We start from the raw sequence: 26,532 nt of genomic DNA on the forward strand, positions 1-26,532 counted from the left end.
TTTTTAAAGAGTTTTATTTGTGAGTAGAACTTAATGATACAAGAAAGAAAGAAAAATACAGGACGTTATTCTGCCCCAAAGGGTGTAACCATACCATACATGACTACATTTCATATTGTAATACAAAGAATTAAAAGAACAAACTACAAAATTAGAAATCAAGAGTCATTGCATATGTGGTCAAGGTAAATGGAGGGACTCCATTAAAGAACTGAAACATAGAGCAATTAGTCATTTCATTACGACCCTGCAATAAAACACAATTTAGCAAAATAAGTACTGTATGCTTCCTAGTGTGCAGAGGACATACAAGGTTAGAGTAGAAGCTGAAAGCCATTGGTGCCATGCACTCCTGCCTGAACGGCGCTGCCCAGGGGCCTCTCCTGCGCAGTGCTGTCCCGCTGCTCCCGTCCCACCCCGCTCCGCAGCAGGGGACATCGCATTTCTCCCTGGAAACGCCTTTCCTCTCGTGAAGCCTCACCGCTCTCCTTCTCCTTCCAGCTGTTTTCCCTTCCCTGCCTGAGAGCAGCCCCGGGTACTGGCACCTCCCAGCCTAACCCAGGCCTTGGGCATCCAGAGCTGCCTCCAGCCGCTCAACCCACCTCTCCTTTGATGCTTTCTGCCGCATGAAGGTAAGGCATTAGTTTTCTGCTAATTTACCAATTGCAATGTTTAATAATTGTCCTAAAAGGTTACATCCATATCCTGGTTTGTTTTACAGACACTTACTGTGAATCAATGGTTTTCCCACCCTGGGTTGTCCGTGTTTTCTGCTGGTAACACCAGAAACGCTCAGACTAGCACCCAGATGCGGTTACCCACCTGCCCTGCTTTTGCCTGGGGTAATTACTACTTTTACACAATTAGTGATAGACAGAAGCATGGCCATAACTGTAAAATAGTGACTTTAGTGGTGAAAGTGATTTTTTCTTTACCATGCTACATATTAAACAAACATTTATAGCAAACTGTGAAAATACACCTTTAAGGTTACTTGGGATTTCTGTACTTTGCCGCTGGCACCACTAACAAAAAATAATTAAAGAAATGCCAGTTTTTGTAAGTGAAGAGAATTAATATAAAAAAGGTTAAACATTCAGTGTAATGCATTTACATTTTTATCAGGGGAAGGAACAAACACAAAAGGCCGCAAACAGGGTTTCTGTGCAGCAGGTTTGTGTGTGCACCCGAGGGATTTTTAAGAGGGTGAAAAAACCCTGTGCGAAGGCCCAAAATCCAACTGCCCCTGCTTCACACCACCAGCCAAAAAACTTGTGAAATACTTCTAATACAGTTCCTTTTCAACCTTTTCTAACAGCCAAATTCCTGTATGACCGATTCTTAGGGAGGCGAGATTCAAAGACAGCTTTCCCTTAAACTGTATTCACTAGAAAAATAAGGTCGGGCTCTTTCAACACATACCATGAGTGGAACGCGCCACAGTTATTTCAGTCCTAGACATCAAAGACGATTTCCAGTGCCAGTTATAAAACCAAAATGAAAAATCCCTTCATTTGGTTACAACAGGCAGAGGGGAGAGAGACAGAGGAAGGAACGGATCGCCGCAAAGCCTGACTAAAACGTGATGGGTAATCGCAAGCTTGTAGAAGTTACATGTCGGTTCACGACTGCATCCCCCCCTCCCCCGCCGTGAAATCACCACTGCAAAAGCCTCCTCTCTAAAAGTCAGTATTGAAGAGGAAATTTACTTGTGACTTGGAAGAGAATATTGGAAAAGAACACTTCTTGTGGTAAGCAATGTGGGTTTTATTTTCAAGCGTGAAATTTTTTTCATTCTTTCACAAAGCAGTGCGGGCTTTAAATTAAAAATCGTAATTCAGTGCCTTCCACGTGGAAGTTGTTTACATTTGATTACAAATTAGGGATCAGATCTGTGGTAGCTGCTGAAAACACAGGATTAGCACCTTTTTGGACATTAGTTTCTGGTTATAACTTTAAACAATCAAGCCGTAAACTTGAGGGGCTGGTTGGATTACTTGCTGCATTCATTTACGCAATAAGACAAAACACTCAGTACGATCTGGTACATTCTAGTGGTTAATGAATTTTAAAATATGACAGTGTTTCTGCAGTGTGTTTGGCCTTTAGGAATCACTCTTCTTTTTGCTCTTCTTCAGGAAGGAAGGAGTGCGAAACTTCTTTTTCTTTTTCGATGGGGACTTCCCTGGAGATTCATCGCTACCTGCATCGGCTGCTGTCCCCTCCTCAGCGGTCGGTGTTACTGGCTCTTCAGCGGGCTGAGACTGGGGTTCCTTATTTTCCACTGCAGGCGATTCCGTTGGGCTTTTGGGCACATCTTCATCGCATCTCCCTTCCTCCTTTCCTAAGGGAGGGAAGCCGAGTGCTTCTGAAGGCTCATCGGGGGTGAGATCTGGGAGGGTTTGCTTGAAAGTTGCAGCGTCACTGTCATCTTTGTAGGTCTGGTCCTGCTGCGTCTCTAGTGGACGGACAGACAAGGTCACAGTTAGTTTAGGTAAGTGTCCCCGGAGCGGGGAAAGCCCAGCACGTTGATGGTGAGCGCACTCTATAAAAAACCTAGCATGTTTACTTTGCATAAAAGCCTTTGTAATAGGTCTGTTCTCATTTAGCTTTGGGCACGGAGATAGAAATAAGGTATTCAAAAGTTTTGCTTATTTTTAAGTTGAATTCCATCACATGGGTGTAAACCGGCAAGAAAGTAACTGCTGAGACTTCTCTTGTGTTTTATTTATAACATTTGCAAGTGACGTGAGATTTTAGTACAGTAAGCAGGAATTAAACCTGCAATTTTCATTGTCATTAAAGAGAGCATCATGAAATTCCCTATCTTGATTTTTTTTTCTTTTGGTGGGATAAAACTAATTGCTGGTTTGTGGTGATGCGATACACACAAACCCATTAACTTCTCAGCTGTTGGCTTGCCAGTTTTTAATTACAATGCTTGCATTTTCATAATACTCTTCCGTGACATCTAAGAGATGCTGCTTCACAATACGATTTCCTATCACAAAGGCTTCAATTCTTTTGCAAGATATGAGTATATATTATGGATTCCTCTAAGTAAAATTCATGTAGATTATCAAATTAAATGAGCTTAGCAGGTTATGCGATACAGCTTTTTTTTTTTTTAAATAAATGTAATGTCATGTCTAACAGCAAAACTCACCCCTATAAAAAGGAACATCAAAAATCTAGTGATAACTTTTATGTCCAAAGGTGAACTTTACCACTACTCCCTCAATTCTAACACTTTCCTCATTCACCACTGTGCTGTAGAGATCGGCTATTTAAAGCTCCTTTTTGTGCATATATATATATATACACATATATATATGTGTGTGTGTGTGTGTATATATCTATATATATATTTAACAACGAGCACTTTTTAAAGTTCCCTGCAACGTTCATCCCTGCACTGCAGCTGAGAAGCGTCTCGTTGGCTGTGTCAAATATATCCCCATTGATGTTACGTAAGGAGGAATTTAGAACAAAATCCAGGCCATGCTCATTATAAGGCACAAAAGAAAGGCAACTATTTTTTCCCCTTTTAAAATCTTGTTCCTTTTAATTTGAATAGACTGAAGGCTTTCACAAGAATTTAAAGAAAATACTTGATACTTTCCAATTTTTCCTATGGAAATGACAATGAGCGTTCTTTTTATTTCTGCCAGAAATTAGTAATCCTCTAATATATTATAGAGGGCTCTGTTCTGTGAGCGCCTCCTACAAAACCCAACGTGTTCTGCCTAAAGCACCAGGAACTTCTAATAGGTTAAATAAACAAAACCACTAGTATTCAGTGCCAAACACTCCGAATGCACAAGTTAGCAGTTGAAAAGTTATGATGCAGGCAGGATTTAAAACAGAGTAACAAAGAGAAAGCAATTATGTACATTATAAGCTGCCTCCTGAAGCTCTAGCTTAGCCCCTATATGTACGTGACACACAAATTTGTAAGAAGCACAACCTACAATTCTTCACCACCGCTACGCTCTTTTGGGATTTCATTTTACTTTTCAGGAATTAACTGAAAGCATTGCTGAGCTCTTCTCCCTGGGATCCAGTGACAGGATGCATGGGAATGGACATTAGGAAGCATTTCTTTACCAAGAGGGTGGTCAAACCCTGGAACAGGCTTCCTAGAGAGATGGTGGATGCCCCAAGCCTGGCGGTGTTTAAGAGGCATTTGGACAATGCCCTTAACAACACGCTTTAAGTTCTGGTCACCCCTGAAGCAGTCGGGCAGTTGGACTGGATGATCCTTGTAGGTCCCTCCCAACTGAAATAGTCTAGTCTATTCATTAGCTGGCCCAATTTTTGGAACCACTAGGCACCCTAGTAGACTGTCAGTCAGGTTTACTATATCTTTTAAAAAGTTTAAAAGAAAGTTTTAAACAAAGTCTTTAAAAAGGGATTAGAAATTCTAAATTTAGAGAATAGGAAGCTACAGGCATTCAAACAGCAGTTGCCAGTTGGCCTAAGCATTGGATAAATATAAATAGTTTTGTAACGCGTTAATCCAGGACTGCTATCCTTCCCAGTTTGTCAAATTACCATCAGCTTTACTAAACGGATTAATGTTATCCTGGAATCAAACAAACATCTGTTTATCTAGCTTGGTAAGGGCAATATTTTACAAGAATTAGGGAGATTTATAAACTCCACATATGGGAAAGAAAGTATACAATATGTAAAAGCCTTGCTATTCTACTTGATGGATTTCAGTAATGTAACTAGGAAGGTTTAAAAATATATCTTGCTGCAAAACCTATTCACAGTTCAAGAACTCAGCAGTACCTCAAAATATCTTTAAGTTTTTTAGAATAATCATGTCTACATCCATGCTCTCCCTTTAATATATACTGTGGCATAAGAGTTTGAAAAGTAACAATACTGGTGTGTGCTTACAATTCACATTATTTATGAAAATAAACGTTTGTGGGTTTGTTTGTTGTTTGTTTTTTTTTCCAACACAAACATGTGGACAAACATACAAACTAGGCTATAACTGAGTTAACACAAAACACTCTTCTGACTTCAGCTACACTTAAATAGAAACAATATGAGGGAAAAAATGTTGAGAAGCGGCTGTATACAGAGAACACTCTCATTCAATGGAACTTCTGCCAACCAAAGCCATCTATGGCATGAACTTCCAGTTCCTCTCTAAAATAAGCTTTGTATGTTTGTCCTGAAAAACTCTATACAACTAGAAGAGTTTGTGGAACACAATTCTCGGTTTAAAAGAATTTTCAGGTTTTAGAACTTCATTAGTAACATCACAGTTGTCTATGACGCAGTTTGACTTTCGTATCTGTGACAAACACACTGACTTTTGGATATAACAGGACATACGAATGGAGGGGGCCAAACATCCTTACTACTTTAAAGTATAATCTGAGGTGGCCCTGCAGATTTAGCTGAAACAGCTGGAGAAGTTGCTGCCACCAAGGACTCGCTGTTATTCCTTGCTTGGAATTTTTATTTCCCTACTGCTGACATATATAACATAGGAGTAGTTCCATATCCACTTCTGTGCAGAAGTGTGCTGGCTAAGTTTAAATCAATGTCACTTTTGCACTGGAATAGATTAGGAACTGCCTTCCTATCTCATTACCAGGTCTGAGTTGTGTAGGCGGCAGCAAAGTGTTGGGGCAGAAACTCCCAGACCTGTTTCAGCTATATCTGAAAGACAACTTCAGACTATTCCTTTTAAAACTGAGGAATCAGACACACGGATATGGAGACACATGATGCCACTTTCACAGTGTCTTTCAAAGGGGGAGCGCATTTTAACATAATATCTGTAACTATCTAGAATTTCATGAAATCAAGAACTAAAGAAATCAGCGTTTCAACTGAAAAAGCCTGCTTTAAGGGGGAAAAAAAAAAAGCAAACCCAACAAAAAATCTTAGTAAACAAGGATGCCAGAGTGAAGCAAAGCACAAAAGCAGGTCAGAGTATGGAATGATACTTACTATGGTAACAGGTACTCTTTAGCATATCCATCTCCTGTTTGTAACGCAGCCACAAGAAGAAAAAAGCACAAGTAGAGAATCTATGCATTCATCACAGCCATTGTGTTAAATTAGAAGAATGGTTGCCACCATTCTTATAGAAAACAGAATGAGATGAAGTAGTGAATGGAAGACTAACGGACAAGTGATATATCCAATGTACAAGGTAAAAGAAACAAGACAAGAATTAGATTACACCTGTTCAAGATTGTTATTTTCTCCTTTTTCGAGGAAATGGTAGATTTTCCCAGTTCTGCTCTCATTTTAGTTAAAACTACTATGTAAGGTGAACAAATAATGATATTTAGATTCAAATTGAGCTGGAAAAAATATTTACTGAGGTGTAATCCAAGTACAATAATGTTTAAGAAATGTGCAATCAGTGAAGGAGATTTACCAAGGCATCTACATTTGTGTCTGGTTCACCATAAGACACGATTTCATTTCATAAGAGCAATTATTTCTTGCAGAAAACGTACAAAAGGCTAAATCAGTTGAGAAACACCAAGAGATGACAAGGCAATTCTGAAGAGATGAGAATTTGTCTTTATATTAATGCACACTTCTTTATTATTGTAAACATAACTCCTCTTACACTCAGTGTGTTCAGTTCAGTGTGGTATATTTTAGGTAGTATAAAAATAAGAAACAAGAAATAATTTACCTTTATTAGATACTAGTTCATATATTTTCATGCGTCAGTCACTAATGATGCAGTTACTGGTTTCCCCCTGGCCCCCAGATCAGAAGAACATACCTTCCTCTATTTTAATCGGCGTACTGGGAGGAGTGCGGGCTGAAGTGGGATCAGGGAGACTTCTCTCTTTCTGTTCCCTGCCATCTTCTGAAGGTTCTGCAGATGTAGACAAAGAGAAATTAAAAAGGCAGACAAAACCTTACAGCATGGTAGAAAACGAAAGCGTCCTTTTGCTCCATGCACACAAGATAGGAATACGTTTTTCTGAATCAAAATTCTGCCAGGATATTAAATGATACCAAAACAAGCAAAAGAAAATTAAGTGATGGTTTTATATTAACAAAACTGTTCAACTCACAGTTCTGCTCTGTGGTGTTGTGTTTTGGGTTTTTTTGTTTGGTTTGTTTGTTGGTTTTGGTTTTTTTTTTCCTTTTCTTCTTAAGAGGGCATGAATGATGTAATTGCTTATGAATTGGTTTATCACGCTGTTCTAAAGAAAACTTCTGAAGAAAAAGGCACATGGAAGCTATAAACAAATATGGGGGAGGGAAATGCTATTAGACCGACACAAGATAACGCTCTTTTGCTTGCTTTGTATTGCTGAAACTTGGGGTCAACAAAATTGCGTCCCAAAAGAAAAGAAGACTGCACAGACAACCAGAGAAACATGCAGTAATTAAATGATTCAAAACAGATTTCACAGTGGTTCGCATATTTGTTATTAGTAAGGAGGGTCCCCCTTGCTTCCAGGTTTAAACAGCCCTAGATCCAAAGGAAAACATTAATAGAGTACACCGTATATCAGGAACAGTATTAAAACACTGTTCCGTACAGTTCACCTAGACAATTAAAAGTGAAATCAGTCCCACAGATGAGAGACAACTGACAGAATCTCCAAACGGTGCAGGTAAAGAGGTTGTTCCTTAGATTGCAAGCCCAACTGTACCGTATTAGTAATACCTGAGGCCTCAGCCAAAAGGTCAGGATCGGACCTTAGTGCTTTGATCACTGCAGTATGAAATTCCTTATGGGAGGACTTCTGCCCATCTGGCTCTTCTCCATTAAGGTGTGTGATGACTTGCTGCATGGTCTGACAAAAAACCCATGCAGCAGCAAACTGAGTGTTATCTAAAGATTTAGACAGTGATGATACGTCACGATCCTGTAAAGTCTTCGTATCTGTTCCTTCAAAGGTTTTGGATCTGCCTTTCAAATCCAGAGATTTTTTATCTGATGTATTTTGCTCACTGATGGTCTGATTTCTAAGCCATGTACTCTGTTCCCCAGCTGGTGTCTGCCTCAGTAACACAGTCTCTCCATATTTTGATATCTTATCTAAGAAGGATGTAGCAATGTTACTGAGAGAATAAACGTACACAGTTACACAGGCATAACAGCAGAGTATCCCACCCCACACAGTCCAGTACTTGATTAGCTGAACACATACACTCTACAATGGCTTTGTCTTACTGTCTTATCAAAATGTCTGCATTGTCTTATCAAAAAGCAGAAGGTGGGAGCACACACTGCAAAAGAAACAGCACTTCTGGTTCCCGCATCATTCAAATTCAAAATCTAACAACAGATAAGTGTTGTAAATATCATCCCTTAAAACTATAGAGCAGTAAAGCAGGACAACCACTTCAGATGCAGCAATGATCTCTTTTTACAGCACGATTCTCTCATAATTCTACGATTATTTAGAAAGTCCGTTTTGCGGGAAGTCCCCGGGATGTGCCATTTCCAAGTAACAACCAAATGTTGTTCTGTATCTTCCCCATTCAATGGATTTCTCAATCCACAATTTTCAGTGAGTGAGAAAACTGCAGTTTTGCTGCTAAAACGCAACACCATTCTCTCACCCAAGACTATCTCTAGCGCTAAAGGAAACAAAGCGGAACAATCCACAATACTTTGCAGTACCTAAAAATTTTCTGACTGATGTTCAAGCTTTCAAATTCCTAATAGCAGCAGTAACTGGCCATACCAAACACCCCAGTTTGTCTACCAGGATAATTTTTAAAATAAGATCTACACATTTTATGGAATACTCCATTAGCACTTAGATCACACATTTTACCTGCATTATGCTTTTTAAATGTTTAATTCACACTGGAAAAAAAAGAAACACAGAAAACTTGAATAATTTATCCACGGCTTTTGAAGGTAACCCACCTTCCAATTAGTAATAAACTTGCTGTTATTATAGAAGTTTCTGTTATTGCAGAAAAAGCACAGAGAAACCAACCTTCTGGTCCCTTCTGCTTTCTTTCTACTTCTTTGCGATATTCTTCCAGTTCTCGATCGGTGAGTTTATTGAAGGGATTTGGTCCTGTTGTGCTCACTATGACTTTTGGTTGATATTCTTTCTCAATTATTGCCTTTGACGCAGTCACCAGTTCTCCCTGACCAAAGAAAATGAAGATACATCTGTAATTGAGCAGTAACTTGCAGAAGCCTGAGAAGTACAGAGGCTACAAAGCAACCAAAAACAAAACAAAAAGATAATCTGAAAAATGCTACATTTATTTTCTTTTCAATTAAAAAAAAAATCTATTACAGAACTATTTCATTATTATTTTTTTAAAATTTAATTGACAGCAGGTTAATATAAAGGAGAAAACAGGTCTCATTAATTACTTGGACAGACACATCAGTGTTTCCACCAGGGAATATCCACCATCAAGCAGTAAATCAAACAGCAGCGGAAGAGTCTAGCTGAATCATATTTGAAGTCACAGAGGTATCAAGTTTCTTTTTCTCCCCACGAAAGAAACAGGATACCAGGCCCAACTGCACGGCAACCTCAGCACAGGATACCTGTCCAAGTTCACAGGACTCAGCTCATATTGCATTTTATTTATGGTTTGGGTTTTGTTTTAGTTTTTTTTTTTTTAGTAAGGGAAAAGCCATTTCTAGTAGCTACTACATAACATCTAACAGATGTTACAGTAAAAAGCCATCTTGTATGTGTTCTGTATACACTAGATTAACACATTATGACAAGCAATTTTTAAGTAATTAAGGTTAACTGTAATCTTACACAAGTTAGCATATTTACATCTATAACATCTGTCATGCAAGCTAGATAAAAAGTTATACAAATAAAACATTAGCAATTCTAAGTACAGTAAAGTCCAATGGACAAGAGCAGCTGCATCAGAGATTCTCTAATGCCAAGATTTTTAATTTTTCTTCTCTAATTAAAGACTAAATCCATTGGCTTTTCATTGCCACGGGTACGGAAGATGCTTGCCTGGTGTGCTGCTGTGTCTTTCAAGTGACTTGTTTAACCATTTGGGTTTTTCATTGTGTACACAGAACTCTACTGACACTAGTTTGGAAATGACTGATGTGTGGTCTGTGCCTTGTGCCATTGTGATACTAGAATTGTCTTTGTTGTTGAAAAGAGGTATTTGAATTCCATTACCAAATAAGTAGGGTTACTGACTGGCCCAAGTAATCTTTCATATTCAAATGTTATTTGTACCAATATTTAAAAGAAAGCATTAGAAAGCAGAGTTCAAAAATAAATAGCACCCGAACAAAGAGACAAACATTCCTTTCAATGCCCATACAGTGAAGATCTCATGCTTGTCCATCAAGTGAAACTGAAGATGAAATTAGACAGAGTACTGTTTTGAATGCTAAGAGCTGCTACGGACAAGTTGTCAGCACCAAAAAGGTGACAGACAAAAATGTCCAGATGGAACACAGACAAGGGCACTTAGATATTTCCAAAAGCCTCATGAGAGATCTCTAGGAATCTGGTCTAGAGCAACCCAGGGAGGTAAGAACAGCTGGTTGTTAGAATCGATGCTGCTCTTCAGGAAGCAAACACCAGCCAGAAGTACTGAAGAACAAGCAGCACAAGTCTCCACTGCAAGATCCTGAAAGGAACTGCAGGAGAGGAAACATCTCTAAGACATTATAGATTGCCTACATTTCTCCATAAAACAAGAGGAACTCTTTTCTCAGATGGAGAATGTCAGTAGAACGTCGAAAGTCTTTTCTCAACTATTTCCATTAAGCAGCAGCTGTTTTAATATCAGAAAACCTCCAATTTGATCGTCATGGCTTTTCTTACAGGATAATGCATTAAAATGTCACAAAACCATCAACTTTCGTACAAATCCTAATTGTTTTGTAGAAAATGTAAACCACTCCCAAAACTACAGGTCCCAGCTTTTAATGATGGCAGCAAATTGGCACCCATGACAATTCTGTATTTCCCTCTCTATCTCTGCCCACCCCTCACACTAAATATGTAGTTTTAACTGAAACTCAGCAGTAAGTAGCAGGGGCTTGTAAAGCGCTGATCTTGGGCAGAGTTTCTAGAGTTTTCTAGGATTACAAAAGTCAACAGAGGAACAAGATGCACAGTGCACACTGGTATCCCTGGAATGTTTAAGAATCTTCGAATCTTGTCTGCAAGTTAAATCCAAAATGACTGGGTAGAACAACTTTCACATGAAATGAAATTTTACTCAATGCCTGTTGATTTAATAATGACAAAGAGCAAGACATGCAGCTTGCGGCAAGATCACTAGCGCACTGGCATTCTGTCTTCTCTTGCTTAACCAGAGTACCTTTGTTAACTACTGGGAATAAAAGCAGCGCATCAAAGCTTATCACATTTACTAAATTAAAAAAAAAAAGCCAAACCAAACCCAAACACACACAAAAAACATACCCACCATCAATGCAAACAGTGTTTTTACTAATTGAGTATCTTTGACCCAAGAGAAATAATATTGAAAAAGATCAGAGGCAACGACAGTAAATGGATTATGTATTACAAAGAAAAAGCACTTGTGTTTTTAGACTGCATAAGCAGAAGAATCACACAAGAGACCAGAAAGGCAAGCTTTTGATCTGATAAAAGCTGTTTCCAGATTAACACATCCAGTTTTGTGCAGTATCAATAATATGGAAGCAGTTCAAAGACCACTAATGAAATTATAAATTAGAGGGACTGACTCTATGGGGAAAACAACAGGAGAGAGTAACAAAATGAAGAGAGTAACACGGGACAGAAGGAAAATGAGCATAAAGGACTAAAAAGAGAGTACAAGACATATTTTAGATTGTTAAACATGACACGAAAGTAGACAAGACTTTGCCGAGATATGAACCTGTCCATGCCACTTGGAGATTCCTATGAACATTCAGAAAAATGGAACAAGAAAATTGGTGTGGAGCTGCTTCAGGTATTAGAGAACCTGTAGAGAGGGAATGAATTCCCATATGAAAGAACGGCACTCTGCTTCAACACAAGATGACACGCAAAAAAACTACTGTTCTAGTGATTTCATCTGGATTATGCTGATACTAGTATTATTTTGATGATGATTCTAGTACTATTGTGATGACCACTTGAAGTTTGATTGCACTTGTAAGCACCTGAATATCAACAACATTTCCTCCACTGTAAGAAAGGATGGATAGATTACGTTCATGGACAGAATATATTTTCACTTCTGAGAATTCTGTAGGGACATACTTCCCCACAAAGATCCAAAGGGAAATTAATTTATACCTAATGATATACAATACAGCTTCATACTAAACTTGCACCTCACATACCCTACAAGGAAATTTTAGATTATCAAGCCTTGTTACAGCTTCTCCACAAAATTTCGCTTTCAGAGAGAAATTCAAAACTGCTATGAGCTAACCATCATTTAACAGGCAAGCACTTCATCTTGTTTCCAGGGATAGATATGAGCAAAACTGGCACTTTATACATGCCAACTTTTCTCTTAATCAGACAGTAGGTTCATAATAATTGTCTAAAGTTAACCATTGCTCTTAATACAATCTGGCACTGAGTGCAGTGCCTTTATCCAAAAACCCCAAGATTCTTAAAGTACTGTTCATGTAGAAGTCACCGTTAAAACACAGTGCCACCTCTGGGGCAGAACTGAGAGGCTCTTCCTGAAGAACAAAGCCACATAATTTCCATTCTAAAGGGAGAGACAGGAAATGGGCGATTCCCATTGTACTTAAAATTCTTGAAAATTCATGTGATTTTTTTTTTATTTTTTTTTTTAAATCACATTGCAAAATGGTCATTGACAAGAATAACCAACATTTCCTCTCATTCAGCCAAGACTGCAGCAGAAGGTTAGTTGACCAAGTCTATAACACGAATAAAATTACATGATGCACAAGGAACTTCTGTTGCAACATGGCCAGGACTCCTCAGAACATGGACAAAGCAAGTGACAAGGCAAAACGGAGTATTTACTACTGCAGCCATAGGCACGGAACACTCAAAGCATTACATGCATACAGTACACAAACAGGAATTTTTTCATCCAAAATAGTGTGCATCAGTATTTGATAGAAATCTCTGTGTTAACTGAAAACATAGCACATTTTAAGCATTGCTGCCATCAGATGGCACTTTTTACTTTAACTGTAATCAAGTGTCAAAGAATTTGTCAGCTGAGAACTTGTAATTATCTGGTACCTAAAAGTCCTTAAGTCCTTGAGGTATAGGTCCCCTTCAAAGTTTTATTCAAAGTTTCATGTGAGGTTTATGTGGGCATCATGAGATTTGCTTGTTGTTCCACAATACATGACTGATTTTGGCATGATCTTCCCAGAAAATTTCTCTGTTTTGTTGTTGTTGCTTGGTTCATTGGGTATTTTTGTGGTGGTTTTGTGTTTTGTTGGTTTTTTGTTGTTTTTTTTTTGGTGGTGGTGGTTTGTGGTTTTTTTACCCCCTAACAGGAAATTATTAAGCATTCAGGTCACAAGCCATATTAAGGTAATAAAAATCATGATATATGCCACTCCTACTGGCATTAACATTGGGATCTAATTTCACACAGTATTTCAGGAGGAAAGCACTTTCATGACTGCACAAAAAGGAAATACATCATTTGGACATCTAAACTCTAATATTATACTAACCAAAATGATATAACCAACAGACCTTTTGTTGGCTCCTTGCCATCTACAAAAATCCATGTAAAATATTTGACTACTTTTATAGAAAGATGATGCTCAAGAATAATACTTGAAAGATACCTTGCACATCATCAATGAAAGAAACTGCCTGTGTTGGCAGCAATGGATGACTATCCATTGAACACTATTATTAAGCAGAGAATAAAAGGCAAGCACTATTTGGATGAATTTGGCTTTGTTCTATTTTTCATCTTAATTCTGGAAATAGGATTTTATTATTTTTCCTTTCAGAATATGGATAAAACAAACTGTAATCTGAAAAACATCATCAAATTCTCAGTATGATACAACTATCTGTAATCTAAACTGGCTCATTACACTACAAAGTGTTGTAAAGTCATGAAATTGGCAACTATGATGTAATTCAAAGTATTCTGGTTTTTGATGGGAAAGCTATTCTGATAATGATATGTTAGGCACAACCTAACTCAAGATTTAAGAATCTTTAAGATAAAATACTGGAGCAGAAGAGACACCGATGCTCATTTACACATTGCGCTCACCTCTAAGAAACTCCAAAACCTGGGAGAGAAATACAGCTAAGGAGAGATTGTTTCCAATGTGCAAACTGTTCCTGTTTACTCGGCCTCAGAGGACTGCCCACCCCAACTCTACACACATCCCTTTAATTTATTCTGTATTTTACGTACATAAGCACAAGCATGATTATATGTTTGAAAGCCAATTGATTTTGGAAGTGTGGGGGGGCATTACTCAGCAACTCCTGTAGATAACCACAGGAAGTTTTAAGGAAACAAGACGTCTAGGATCAAAAGTCAACTGTTGTCAGCATGGCACACTCTGAGCATGTGGATATCTTCGGAATTACACTGATGTACTCAGGCTGAGTTTAAGCTAACTCAAAATGGATCTCAAATTAGAGTAATTCAACACTAATAGCATGCGCAAAGAAACCCACTATATGCAGAACCTAATCAGCACCTTAACACCAAAAGTGTTTCCTCACCAGCTTCTACAGACAAAGAAAAAGATCAAAATCCTTCAAAGATACTTTAGCAGGGTAAAGTAACTGCTTGTATAGTTACGTATACATAATTTGGAGATCCATCTATTTGTCTTTTCTAGCCAAATCATTAACTAACAGAGGGAAAGGGCAGGGTAAGGAAGAGGTAAAATGAAGGGTGAACAACAGTATTTAGAGCAGTATGACAGGGCAGTACCTTTCTAACAGACAGAGATTTAGCGGGACTAAAGGCCTGCTCTGTGAGATCGAGCCCTTCAATAGATTCCGTACAGTCTGAGAGGGGAGCATCCTGCAACAGTAAATTCAGTAAACAGAGCAAACCGAGCCCAGGCTTTAAAACATCAACCAAAAGCATTATGATGCTTGCTAAAAACATGCAAAGAAACAGTAACTGGTAGATAAAATTGCAAATGACAATGAATTGACATGCAACACATTATGACACCGAACATGAATAATGCTATGGTCATGATAAGACTTGCCAAACTTTTAAAAGTATATCAGAAAATACTTATCTGTGGCAGTTAAAGCACTCAGATATATAGAGCTTTAAAGCCATTCGACTATACAGTATACCGTATAGCTCTAATTCTTACTTTACTTTGAGCTATGATTCATAGATTCAAAATCATTTGTATATCCAGATATATTGCTTTTAAGTTTTATTGATGTAAAATAGCTTTTTTTTTCCAAAGTGCTCTTTAAATAAAATACTATGAAGCATGATAAAACATATTTAACACACAACACTACTGCCCCACAGTGAGCCTGCTGTGCCCAGTATTAATACTTCAAGGTACATAAACTTGGAAAACAAACAAACAAAAAGTTGTCACAAAGCCCAACTAGTTTTGAACAAGAATCTAACCCATATAAATAAGCCTTCTGAATTTCATGCATTACATTCAGCAAAAAAAAAAAAAAAAAAAAAACCACAACCACGAAGCATCCTCCACAGACATGCTTGGGCTACATGGCTGAAGCCTCTTAAATTTCTGATCCTGAGCACTCTCGCAAAGACAATGGTGTTACCTCTAAGACTTACCTTATAAACAGTTACTCTCTGCCAATTAAAGAATAATTTTATAGTGATATATTAGGTGAAAGCAGAGGATATCGTAGATTAACTTTAAGCTATAGTTTGAGGCATTTTATACTCTCACCTGTACAAGACTCCTGTCCACAACTACCCCTGAAAGAACCTGTGATTGAGGGCCTGCGGTTTTAATATCTTGTAGATTTTGCTCTCGGATCTGTAAAGGAAGCAGTAGAATACAGTCACATGAACAAGAGAAAAGTTAACCACATTTTCATATTTGAAAAAGGGGTGGGTGAACCTGCCAAAAGGCTGCAACTAGTGTCGACTGCTATGGCCCTACCCATCAAATAAAGCCGTGCCTATAAACTCCACTTGAATATATGTGCTCAGGTTCCTAGCTGTTTCCTCACATTTCTCAGAATTTAGTCTCTAAGTACCACAGCAGGTACGGTCCTCTGCTTTTTAGTACTGGCTCATGGTAAAACGCTACAGATCAGGCAACAGACAACAAGAAAAGTGAGAAGCACAGAAGTCATATTTACGTAAGTCTGTTGTACTTGACCAATCATTTACAGGTTTCTGACACTAGCCTACTGCACCACAGTACCATCTTCCAACAGAACTTACTGTAAAATACTGCACAACATTCAATTTTTGCATGTACTCGGGACCATATTCTCAAAAGGACATATAAATATTTTTCTATGCATAAGCTGACACTGGAGTACTCAAACACATCCCTTCTGTTGCATCCTAAATACCTCCCAGTTCTTTCCATCCGCAAGATGGAAACAAAAAGTGCATATTTAAATCTAGGTATTATTGATTTAAATTAGATATCCTACAGTGGTAAAGAATTCATAACAACCGACTCAAAATTTATTTCTAAAATATTCTGGTTCTTGTTCTAAGATAAATGAAGAAAAAAAGCATACATCCAGAAAGACCTCCACTTTACACTTAAAAAGAACATTCAACTTATATAAATACACATGCATACAAATATAGAAACTCAAGGAATTATTAATACTTCGTATTTCAGAAAGTATGAAGACTGTGCATCATCTGTACTTGTTTCTAGTTTACTACCCTTCTTGTCATAAGGAAAGTATAAAGTTTGAAGTTTTACTTCTTTCCTCTTAGTCGCTTCATTCAAGCTTTTACTACAGCGGTATTTGTGTTTCAAACACCAAGAAACTGCTTGGCAATTTCACCAGATTTCTCATTTCAAGAGATTATTTATTTTACAGTGCCGAGTCAGGAAAAGCAAAAGCTCTGTCAACCTTATATGAATTATTTTAGCAAAAACCAGTATTCCTGCTTTCCTGTGACATAATGCTAACTCCCATATTCCATATGGCCACCGGTCAGAAGTAGCAAAACAATCCAGAACAAGTTAAGTATTAACAAGACACCAGTGCATGTTTTATACTTTAAAAGAAATAAAGCGAAAAAACCCCAATGCATTCAATGCTTTCCTGTTGGCAGATTGTTGACAAGAAGATCTGAAATTCTGGAAAATTAACTGCTTGGTCATCTCAAAAAGATTAACACGCAGTTTCAAAAGCCAAAAAAAAATCTGCATCAATCACAGGATATTACAATATAATAAATAATAATATGGAGAGAGATCCGTAGACTTCTTTGTCTAGGCTACAATTTCAACTGGTGAAACTAAAACAGGAAAACAGGTCACTAATGTAAAACTGTGAACTCAGGGAACAGAATTACTACCATAAACTCAGTGGTGGCTGTTTCAGAAGTATCCAGCAACTGGCCTGACAGTAACAAAATAAAAGACAATGGAAGTCTTCATACAGTGGAAAGTAATACCATCTCTTTCCTAGATGAGTTTAGAATTGTTTCAGTACCTAGTTATAAAGGGGCAGGGCAATACCAGAGCTGTGTTAACTGAACTCCCAAAATTTCACTATAGCAAAGTAAGTTTGTTCATTACAAGTACACAACTTAATTGTAGTGATGACCAAAAAAAAAAAAAGTTATTTTACTACTATTACAAACCTTGTTCCTCATTTCTTGGACCTCCTTTGGATTGGTGTTCAATGGAACAAACAGGTTAGGGACGGCAGAGGTGGCAGTTCTATGTCCATCCTCTTTAGTCCACTGTAATACCAAGAACAGTTGAACAGTCAGAATTGCTGTAATGGCTATGGACACTCAGAGCAGCAAATTTACAGAACAGTTGATCATGCATTATACATAGCAGAGAACTGAACCAATGATTGTATTCTTCTATTCATTCCTAAGAGTATTTAAGTTGCTTTCTCCAGTAATATAAACTGTACGTTCAGATACATTTATAAGTATCAGAATCATTCCATTAAGTCAAGCTAGTAACAACAACAAAAACTAGAAAGCCAGTTAACTTGCAAATAACTTCCACCCTAAATGATGCAATTACTACAGCTATGTGCAATTCGGAGATTATGGAGACTGAAAGGTTTTTTTAAGCTGTTTTTCTGGGCACTTGACCACACTGACAACTGCAGTGTTGCTTGTTTCTAAAAACTCTCTACTTCTCACTTTATGAAGAGATATATTAATACATGAGTAGAAAAACTCCAATATAATTACTTATTTTTAAGGACATTTGTATCAGAAATTTCACAGTGGGTTCATATTTGTTTAAAAAGGACACTATTCCTTACCCAAACAGAAGTACAGCAAGATCTAAGACACGAGCTGTAAAACCCTGTTCCTGCCATTTTCATTTTCTGCACTGGATGTTTTTACAAAATAGCACGAGAGAGACAGAGAGATCATTGATTCAATCCTCCGATACCCAACAAACATCAAAGCAAACTTAAAGCATAAGATGACAGAAGTATGAAGAGCAATGTGATGTCACTAACCAGGTTTAGTGAATGATTCTGTACTGTGAAGCAAGAGTGGGCATCACCAAAGTTTTGCATTAAAACAAGCTACTTCAGCAAAATGTTCTGTTTCCAGAATTAGTTTCTGCACAAATAAACAGCTGTATCAGCACAGCAACCTAGAGGAACAGTTTGGTGATGTCGAATATTTTATAACTCATAGCTTAAAAGGTTACAAAAATATCCCAAACACAAACTTTAAGCGCTTCATGGGTTCTTCATAGAAGGTTGCTTTATTTGATCAGTGCATTTAGTATGGAGCTCTGTTTAATTTGATGCACAACTAACTCTTTATCTTGATATGTTTATTATATGCGGTGTCCTAATTTCCAATTGCTATTGCATAGAAAATGCACCGAACAGTAAAGCAAACCTGTTTATAGAGCAAATGCTATGCGTTTTTTCCTGAGTAACTTCAAGAAACAATAAGATAGCCAGAAACTGTCAAACTTCAAAAAGCAACAAAATTTTAAAATGTTTTGCAACTGTAAAGTAAAAAATGGAATGAACATGGAGCTGTGAAATACTCACTGATGATTATCTTCTCAGATAAAAACTACTCCAGCTTTTTATTAAAGATAGTTTTTAGTCAAAACATATATAAAAACAACCTCATCATAACAAGCTACTTATTCTTTAGGTTAATAACAAGCATTAAAAAAGATTTAATTACACAAACCTGTTATACTGTATGAGATTTTCTATTCCTCCAGTATATCATTAAACAAGACTAGTTTCTGAGCAGGAATTTTGCTTCCATCTTTCACTGATAATTTCAAATATAAAATACTACCCACTTTGTGAGCTAACGTTGAAAAGCACAAACTGCTCCAAACATATGAATAGCTTTAAGCTTTCTTCCAATCAAGGCAAAACTATACTTGAGTTTAGTAAAATCTTGACAGTACAAACAATATACATATATATTAATTTCTTAAACAAAAAAGACCACCACAAAAATACCAGAGATGGAGATCCTGTTTTTTCAGGGCTTTCTACACATTAACGCTATATATTTTAGTATGCACATTGCCTGAGTAATCATTCCATAAAAGCATTCGAACTATAGAGAACTCTGAATGCGTTCAGAGGTGAAGCATAGTTTTGTAGGGGTAAATAAGAATGAAGAGGTGTTCTGGAAAAAAATAATGTGTATTTTTTTCCTTTTCAAGAGCACTAGGTTTATTTTTTTTTAAGACTCACCTGTAACCATACCACTACTATACGTGGTACCTCTACTGAAGTCCTAGTGAACTACTATAGTTGAGCTTGAAGTCAATCGTTACAAAAGCTTCTATGCGTGCAAATCCCTGTCTACATTTTAGGTGCTCTGAATATACCCAAGAAAATATCAAAACCACATTATACACCAGCATCTACTGATCTCCATTTGAAAGCATTTGATACCTTTGCTTTTCAATTAACATATCTTTCAGTGCAAAATTTAACTGTAAGCAGCATTGATAAACAAAAAAAAAAGCACCGGTTGCAGAATCTATCGATTAGTGCCTGCTGATGGCCTGAGCTGCACTTTAGTCATGCCGCACCCAGCTGATATTTTAGGAAAGACTTTCCATTTATGGCCATCTACTTACATGCAACACTACATGCAGAAGGCAGCTGGTTCTGAACACTCAGAGGCTTTGGGGTAGACAAAGGTATAGTAAACAGGACAGGAAAAGGAGCGGAGAAACTAGATAAGAAAAACTGCTTAAGGAAAAAAAATCCAAGACTTAAATACTTTGAAATCAATTCTATCCTCTTGTACATAGTGAGGGTTGCAAAGGGCTTGCAAATTAAGTTGGTATATGTAACAGAGGGTAGAAAAATTTGATTATTTTTATATATACGCATACAAAATTACATTGAATAGTTAGTTTCATTTTTGTTTTAACTGAAAAGCTTTCATGCAGACAGAATTAGTAGTTCCCTAACACAGTTGTCCTTAATTAAACCATTTAAATGCAGAGCCTATTCAGCCAAAACTATGATTCAATCTGTTTGGTCATTAGCTTGAAAAGACAAAAGGAAACCAGAGGCTCCAAAGTCTTAAGCAGTTTTAAGCATTAAGAAGCGAGATGATTTTTACAGCTCACATCTAATCAAAGCCAAATTAAGTGGTTAGTAAAACACATTTAGTTTTTTTATATAAGAAAGAAGAAGAGAATTAGGAGAGTAATCTTTTTCTTCCCAAAGCCTCTAAGTGCCAGCCACCCCAAGTTGCTCTACATCATCTAACTATGAACAGTAAGGTAGGCACAGACCAAGCAGTTGGTAATACAGCTTGGCACGCAGACACCGGACGAGAGAGACTGCAGCAAGGGTTTCACGTGATCGTGTGTAATGTTCGTCCACACCTTAGTCTTCGACTTGGGACTGCTGCCATTCTGCCCTTCTTCAGAAGCATCATCCCCTCGGCCAGAGTTCAGCCACCTTGTCTTCTCTCGCTGCTGTTTCTGAAAACTGTGTCTGAGGGGGGAGCAAGTGCCTGATTCGCCATCACTAGTAAAGGAGTAACCTGTGACACTAGCTGGAATCTCAACATCGCTGTACTTTTTAGATTTCTCTCTCAGAGCAGGGCATCGATACGGATAGCCGGTTCTGTAGCCCTGAAGAAGCAAAGCAGCAAAATTAGTCTCCTATGTCTCCAGGTTTTGATACAAAACATAGGGCAGAGAAAAATATCTCTTTTGCATTCTAAAATCTAGAATTCAACATATTGTATACAAGGGAAAGCTTCAAGAATGCTACTTTTATGTCCATATTCTCTCCTCTCCCTGATCTTCTCTACCTAGGTTGTTTTTCTCTCCTAACTTCCTCTGAATTATAGTTTCCCTTTTTACCTCCTGTAATACGCTAGTCATGTTTTCCCCTGCTTTCTTCCCTATTTTCCTCAGAATTTAACATACAAAAAAGGACATTTAACAGTTTTCTCTAAGAAATTTCCACTAGCAAACTATTTTCAATGTGGCTCAAAGAGAAACTGTGAATAGCTAACCTCCCAAAGCACTCAAATTCTTTATAGATAAAGCTAGATGTAAAGAAACTTCAGTCCTGAGTATGCAGACTTAGCTTTCTTTGCAGTTTCCATGCATTAAGCACTGCTGAGGCATTATCTTGTCTGCTCCTCCATCTTTTAATGATCAAAGCATATCTTGAGTAATTATCCACTGCCTAATGTAGTTACCTATATAATATGTAGCTATGTGTAATAGTAAGGGCCTGTATTGGATGATGGAAGCTCCTTTCTATTCCTATGTTCCTAGCGTGTACAATGCTATTTCCTTTGTGATCCTGCTTCCTGTTTGCAATAAGAAACATAAAACTGATATTCCCTAGAGAAACTGAAATCCAACCGAATCTGCCAAAGGTACCAGTCAGTGATACAGGGATTCCGCTACCCAAAGTTTCATTATTGCTCACTAAAATCTATGAGAATTTTTCTATAGGCTTAAGGTTATAGCTGATCACTTTGTCTGATATGAAAACATTAGATACTCAAATTACTAATGAAGTAGCCTGAATTTTTTTCACTACTACAGATAGGACACTGATCTAAGGGGAAAAATGCCTTAGTTATTTACTACATAGTATACGTGATGGATAGTGTTTTAAGATATTATCATCAGTGTGGATCCTGTCAGGGGCACATGCATCACATGACCATGAAGACCACAGATAGGTCTAAAAGCAAAAAGATTAATTAAATCAAAAATCAGAAGACTATGTCTGATTATTACAGTGACCATATTTTTGGATAAGTTCATTACCAATGTCTATAGTCACCACTTGAAGCCTTGTGACAGGAAAGGTATCATCTTTCCCATTAAAGCTGGACAGCAAACGTTCATAGCTGGTCTTTCATTACAGATAGGATTTTACTGAAACCATCTTATCTGAGGACTTTTATTTATTTATTTGAAGTCTGTCTTTTGAATTCTTCTAGGTTCTAGTCAAGTCATAAAGTCAAATCATGCTGGACCCTGCACCTGACAAAACATTAACACTGTTTTACGCATTTTGGGAGGGGAGGGGATGGGAACAGAGGGGAAGACACAGACTAAGCAGTAGCAAGCACCACAGTACTCTCATTTGGAAGTGCCAAATCACAGAAGGATCCCCCCTCATCTTACCAATAACTACCAGATTACGAATACAGAATTAAATCTGCCACCTGCACAAAGCATTTTGTGTACCTGCTACCTTAAGCATTTTGTGACATTTTTCATGTTGTCTCCTCCTCTGAGGGTCCTTAATCTTTGGGAAAGAACAGCCTGCAGGCTGTATAAACTATCCCAACTACATGCAGCCCATTCTTTACTAACGTCCCTTATTGCAGCTGCTGAATTATTTTATACATTATCATATCATATGAAACAAAAACACCTGTCTTACCAGATTATCAAGCATTCGCATCAGAGCTTCAAATTCCTGTTCGCCAATCTGCCATTTTGGATGGGATACAGTACCCTCACCTGCTGGAGACTCAGGGGAACGAGACTTGGCTTTATACTTTCCAGGATCTAAAAGCACTAAATTGTCAGGTCCGCCTGCACTGGCCAGGGTGCGTACCTTAAAAATAAAAAAGTCATCTTTTAGTTTCTTGAGGGGAGGGAAAAAAAAACAAACCCAAAAATAAAAAAAAATCAGCAAACCAGAAGAAATCTATTTCATTTTAAAGCTAAATAAATTAACATACTTATATAAAGCTTGTCTCAAGGCTTTGAAAATATCTCGATTTTAATAGGCAGTATATATCAAATCAATCGTTCCAATACAGTATTTGAATATTGCTGGCTAAACTGACGTTTTGGATGCTCTCACATAATATAATGATCTCACAGATCACCATGTCAGTTTAGATCAAAAGTTTAACCAGTATAGTGCGCAACTATTAATCTGTTTGAAGGGTAATATAGCAGACTGTATTATTACATAACATAATAAAATTCTTACTTGAATCTCACAGGCAAGCACTAGATTATGAATATAGTAGAAAGCCTCCTCCACAGTCTCTCCAACGGAGACTAAGCCGTGGTTTCTGAGAATAAGGACCTGGAGAGACATTGCAAAGAAAGTTAACAGTGGTAAACAAAGTATTTTCTTGCTCTTGATTAAAGAGCATACCTCCCCCACCCCCACACACATATTTTTCTTTAATTCCAAATGTAAATACTGACCTTGCTTTTAGGCCCCAAATTTTTCTGAATAACCACCTTTTCTTCATCATCCACTAAAATACCATGATAGTCATGATAAGCTACTTCCCCAAGAGAAAGTGCTTCAGGTGAAATTGGCAAGAGACCACACTTCATTGCAGAAACCTGAGAAACATTAAAAAAACTAAGTTAGTTTCTTGCAACAGAAAAAAATGGAAAAAAGAAAATATAATAATGATAAGAATTATTATAAGAACATATTTTTATATATTATTCGTATGTGTCTGTACAGGCACATACATAGAGTAGTCTTCAATCCCATCCCTAAAGCCTCTATTTCTCACAACTTTTGGATTGGATACAAAAGTCACATTGATCCTGTGTCTAACTCAGCGTGGCTGCTTTTACATGATATCAACACCAAGCTGAAAAGACTCAAAGTAAAAAAAAAAAAAATCCAACCCCCAAAATCAAACTGCGTCCTTCATTCCTTTTACTCAGTGATTTTTTAGTTTATTTTTTTTATTTCCTCCAAAAAGAAGAAATTTAGTGACAAAGTTTGACACAGGTAATTCCGCGGCACTGTGGGTAAAGTTAAGAAATATTTTTAAAGACCACTCTGTAATTCACAATTTTAGGAATCTGATCACTTATCCTTAAAATGCTTGTATCAGTGCTGTTAATCACTTAAAAAAATAATTAAAAAGCAAAAAATCAGAATGTGAACTTTGAAATATTGTCACAAGATGACTCTCAGAAAATCCCAAAGAGGTAAAATTGACTTGTAACCAATTTCTCAAATGAGAGGTATTGGAAAAGTTTCAAATATTTAAGAAAGCCTTGATAAATTGTGCTTTACAAAACCAACAAAATATGCTAAACTGTTATGACTCACTGTCAAAAGATATGGTCTTTGTGGTAAAGGACATACTAATATGAAATATGTATTTTCCAATTATAGAGCTCAGTTTACTGTCTGACCACTCACATAACAACCAAATAAGGAGGATCTGATGGATTCACACAGGACCGCGTATTTGAAGGCAGACTTAAAGGCTCTGTTCCCTTCAAAAAGGAGGCAAATCTATGATTAAGGGGGACCCACCTATTTTCCAGCTGGGTGTGGGGGGGGAACAGGACAGTTCTAAAATGTGTGCTTACCGCTGCCCCTGCTGGCGTATGAATATGAACAATGCATTTAACATCAGGTCGAGCTGCATAAATTGCAGAGTGCAAAGTAAAACCAGCTTGGTTTACTCCCAAATTAGTGCTTCCACGATCAACTACATCTCCCTGAATATTGATTTTAACCTGGAAACAAAAAGAATTAGTTTAATAAATAAATCAAAACTGCCAAAAATCTGATTTCATTCAGCATCTACCACTGAAGCTCTAAAACAATATTTTTTTCAGTATTTTAAAAAGTGTCAAAGTGTGCACAATAAGGCTGTAGGTAGGTGACCAGGGCCCCAGCTTGAGATTAAGCTAACTGAAGAGGACATCAGGAGCTACCAGATATGAGACAAGAAATCGCTGCATGTAACAGGTAACGGTGCAAGAAGCTGACAGGAGTTACAGAGAGCGCTGTGACAAATGGCTGCATTTCACAGAGTTATGGTGGAATTATACAAGAAACTTGCAAACTTTACAGATACCTGAAGAGGAGTAATTGGGACCTTTTGGGGAGTAGGTTCTTGAAAGGCCAGCACCTGGGTAATCATACCACTGATACCATGTAAGGCTGAGATTGCCCAGGTAATAATATTATAAATACCAAATTTGGATATGGATGTAGAAAAACTGGAATAAAAGGGAAAAAGCAATTATGCGTGGGTTGTTTATTTGGGAGAGAACAAGATAAGAGAAAATGGAGTTTCAAAGTGGAAAAGGGAAGAACAAGCATAGGAGAACGGGAGAGAAAGGGGCAATAAAGGGCCAGTCGTGTAAGCAGACTGCTAGTCAGCATGCTCATCTGGCTAAACTATGTGCCTTATCACTGTAGCCTATCTTCTTATTAAATCCTGCTGCTATATTTTTTCTGTGTGAACATACTCTCTACTGTGTGTATGTGTACACTTCCCTACCTTCACGCAACCTTCATTCTCAAGGTATTTACATTCCAGATATAAAGATAAAATCAGGACACCTTAAAAAAAACCCACCAAACCAACAACCCAACACACATGAAATATTCCCACAGTGTGGCCCTTACCCTCTTCTAAAAATCTTGTAGTAACAAGAAAGGAAAAGTGTCAGTTTTCTCCGTTCCTTTTCCTATAATTTTTTCAACTAAAATTTTACAGGTGGTTAAGGTGGAGTTATGTAAGAAAGAGCCAACTTTACAGACAGCTGAGGGACTTTCAGGTGTCAAGAGCGACACAAGTTTGAAGTGTTACTACTCTGCATATACTTACCTCACATGTCTGCTAGACATTACTTACCTTACAGAAGCCAGGTGGAAAGAATAGTGTGAAAGTTTCTATTTTGTTTCAACATAAGAGTCAACCACATAACTCAAGTTGCCTTCAGCAGCAGTGTAGACTAGACTGAAGATAAATGCTAAAAACATGCTTCCCACTCCCATATTAAGGAAGATGTGTCTTTAACTGCAGCCATTAGATCTCAAAAATATAATTTATCTACACCCTCAGCTACTTACATCATTAAACAATGGCAACTAAATCAGGTATCTGACACAAAGTCTCAAAACTGTAATTGGTTTGAATCATTTACATCTGAAACGCATACTGTTGCCCTCGACA

General features: G+C 37.5%; 1 protein-coding gene across 17 annotated transcripts in view; it reads right to left on the reverse strand.

Moving 5' to 3' along the window:
- Positions 1–1,743: 1,743 nt before the first annotated feature.
- Positions 1,744–26,532, reverse strand: part of ADD1 (adducin 1) — a 63,930-nt gene continuing 39,141 nt past the window's right edge. For 3 of the 17 annotated variants that reach the window (XM_054201851.1, XM_054201849.1, XM_054201850.1), the window contains 12 exons: positions 24,932–25,081; positions 23,792–23,935; positions 23,568–23,666; positions 23,007–23,183; positions 20,876–21,220; positions 17,740–17,841; positions 15,842–15,931; positions 14,875–14,967; positions 8,964–9,120; positions 7,676–8,050; positions 6,776–6,871; positions 1,744–2,458 (listed from right to left, as the gene is read on the reverse strand). In XM_054201851.1, the coding sequence (XP_054057826.1) occupies positions 2,106–2,458; positions 6,776–6,871; positions 7,676–8,050; positions 8,964–9,120; positions 14,875–14,967; positions 15,842–15,931; positions 17,740–17,841; positions 20,876–21,220; positions 23,007–23,183; positions 23,568–23,666; positions 23,792–23,935; positions 24,932–25,081 (2,181 nt within the window). In that variant the 3' untranslated portion in view covers positions 1,744–2,105. Of the gene's footprint in view, positions 2,459–5,978; positions 6,014–6,775; positions 6,872–7,675; positions 8,051–8,795; positions 8,828–8,963; positions 9,121–14,874; positions 14,968–15,841; positions 15,932–17,739; positions 17,842–20,875; positions 21,221–23,006; positions 23,184–23,567; positions 23,667–23,791; positions 23,936–24,931; positions 25,082–26,532 lie in introns of those variants that run through there. The other 14 variants (XM_054201855.1, XM_054201852.1, XM_054201861.1 and 11 more) reach the window with 14 other exon arrangements.

Source organism: Rissa tridactyla, chromosome 5, assembly GCF_028500815.1.
Source record: "Rissa tridactyla isolate bRisTri1 chromosome 5, bRisTri1.patW.cur.20221130, whole genome shotgun sequence".
In the NCBI taxonomy this organism is placed as follows: Eukaryota; Metazoa; Chordata; class Aves; order Charadriiformes; family Laridae; genus Rissa; species Rissa tridactyla.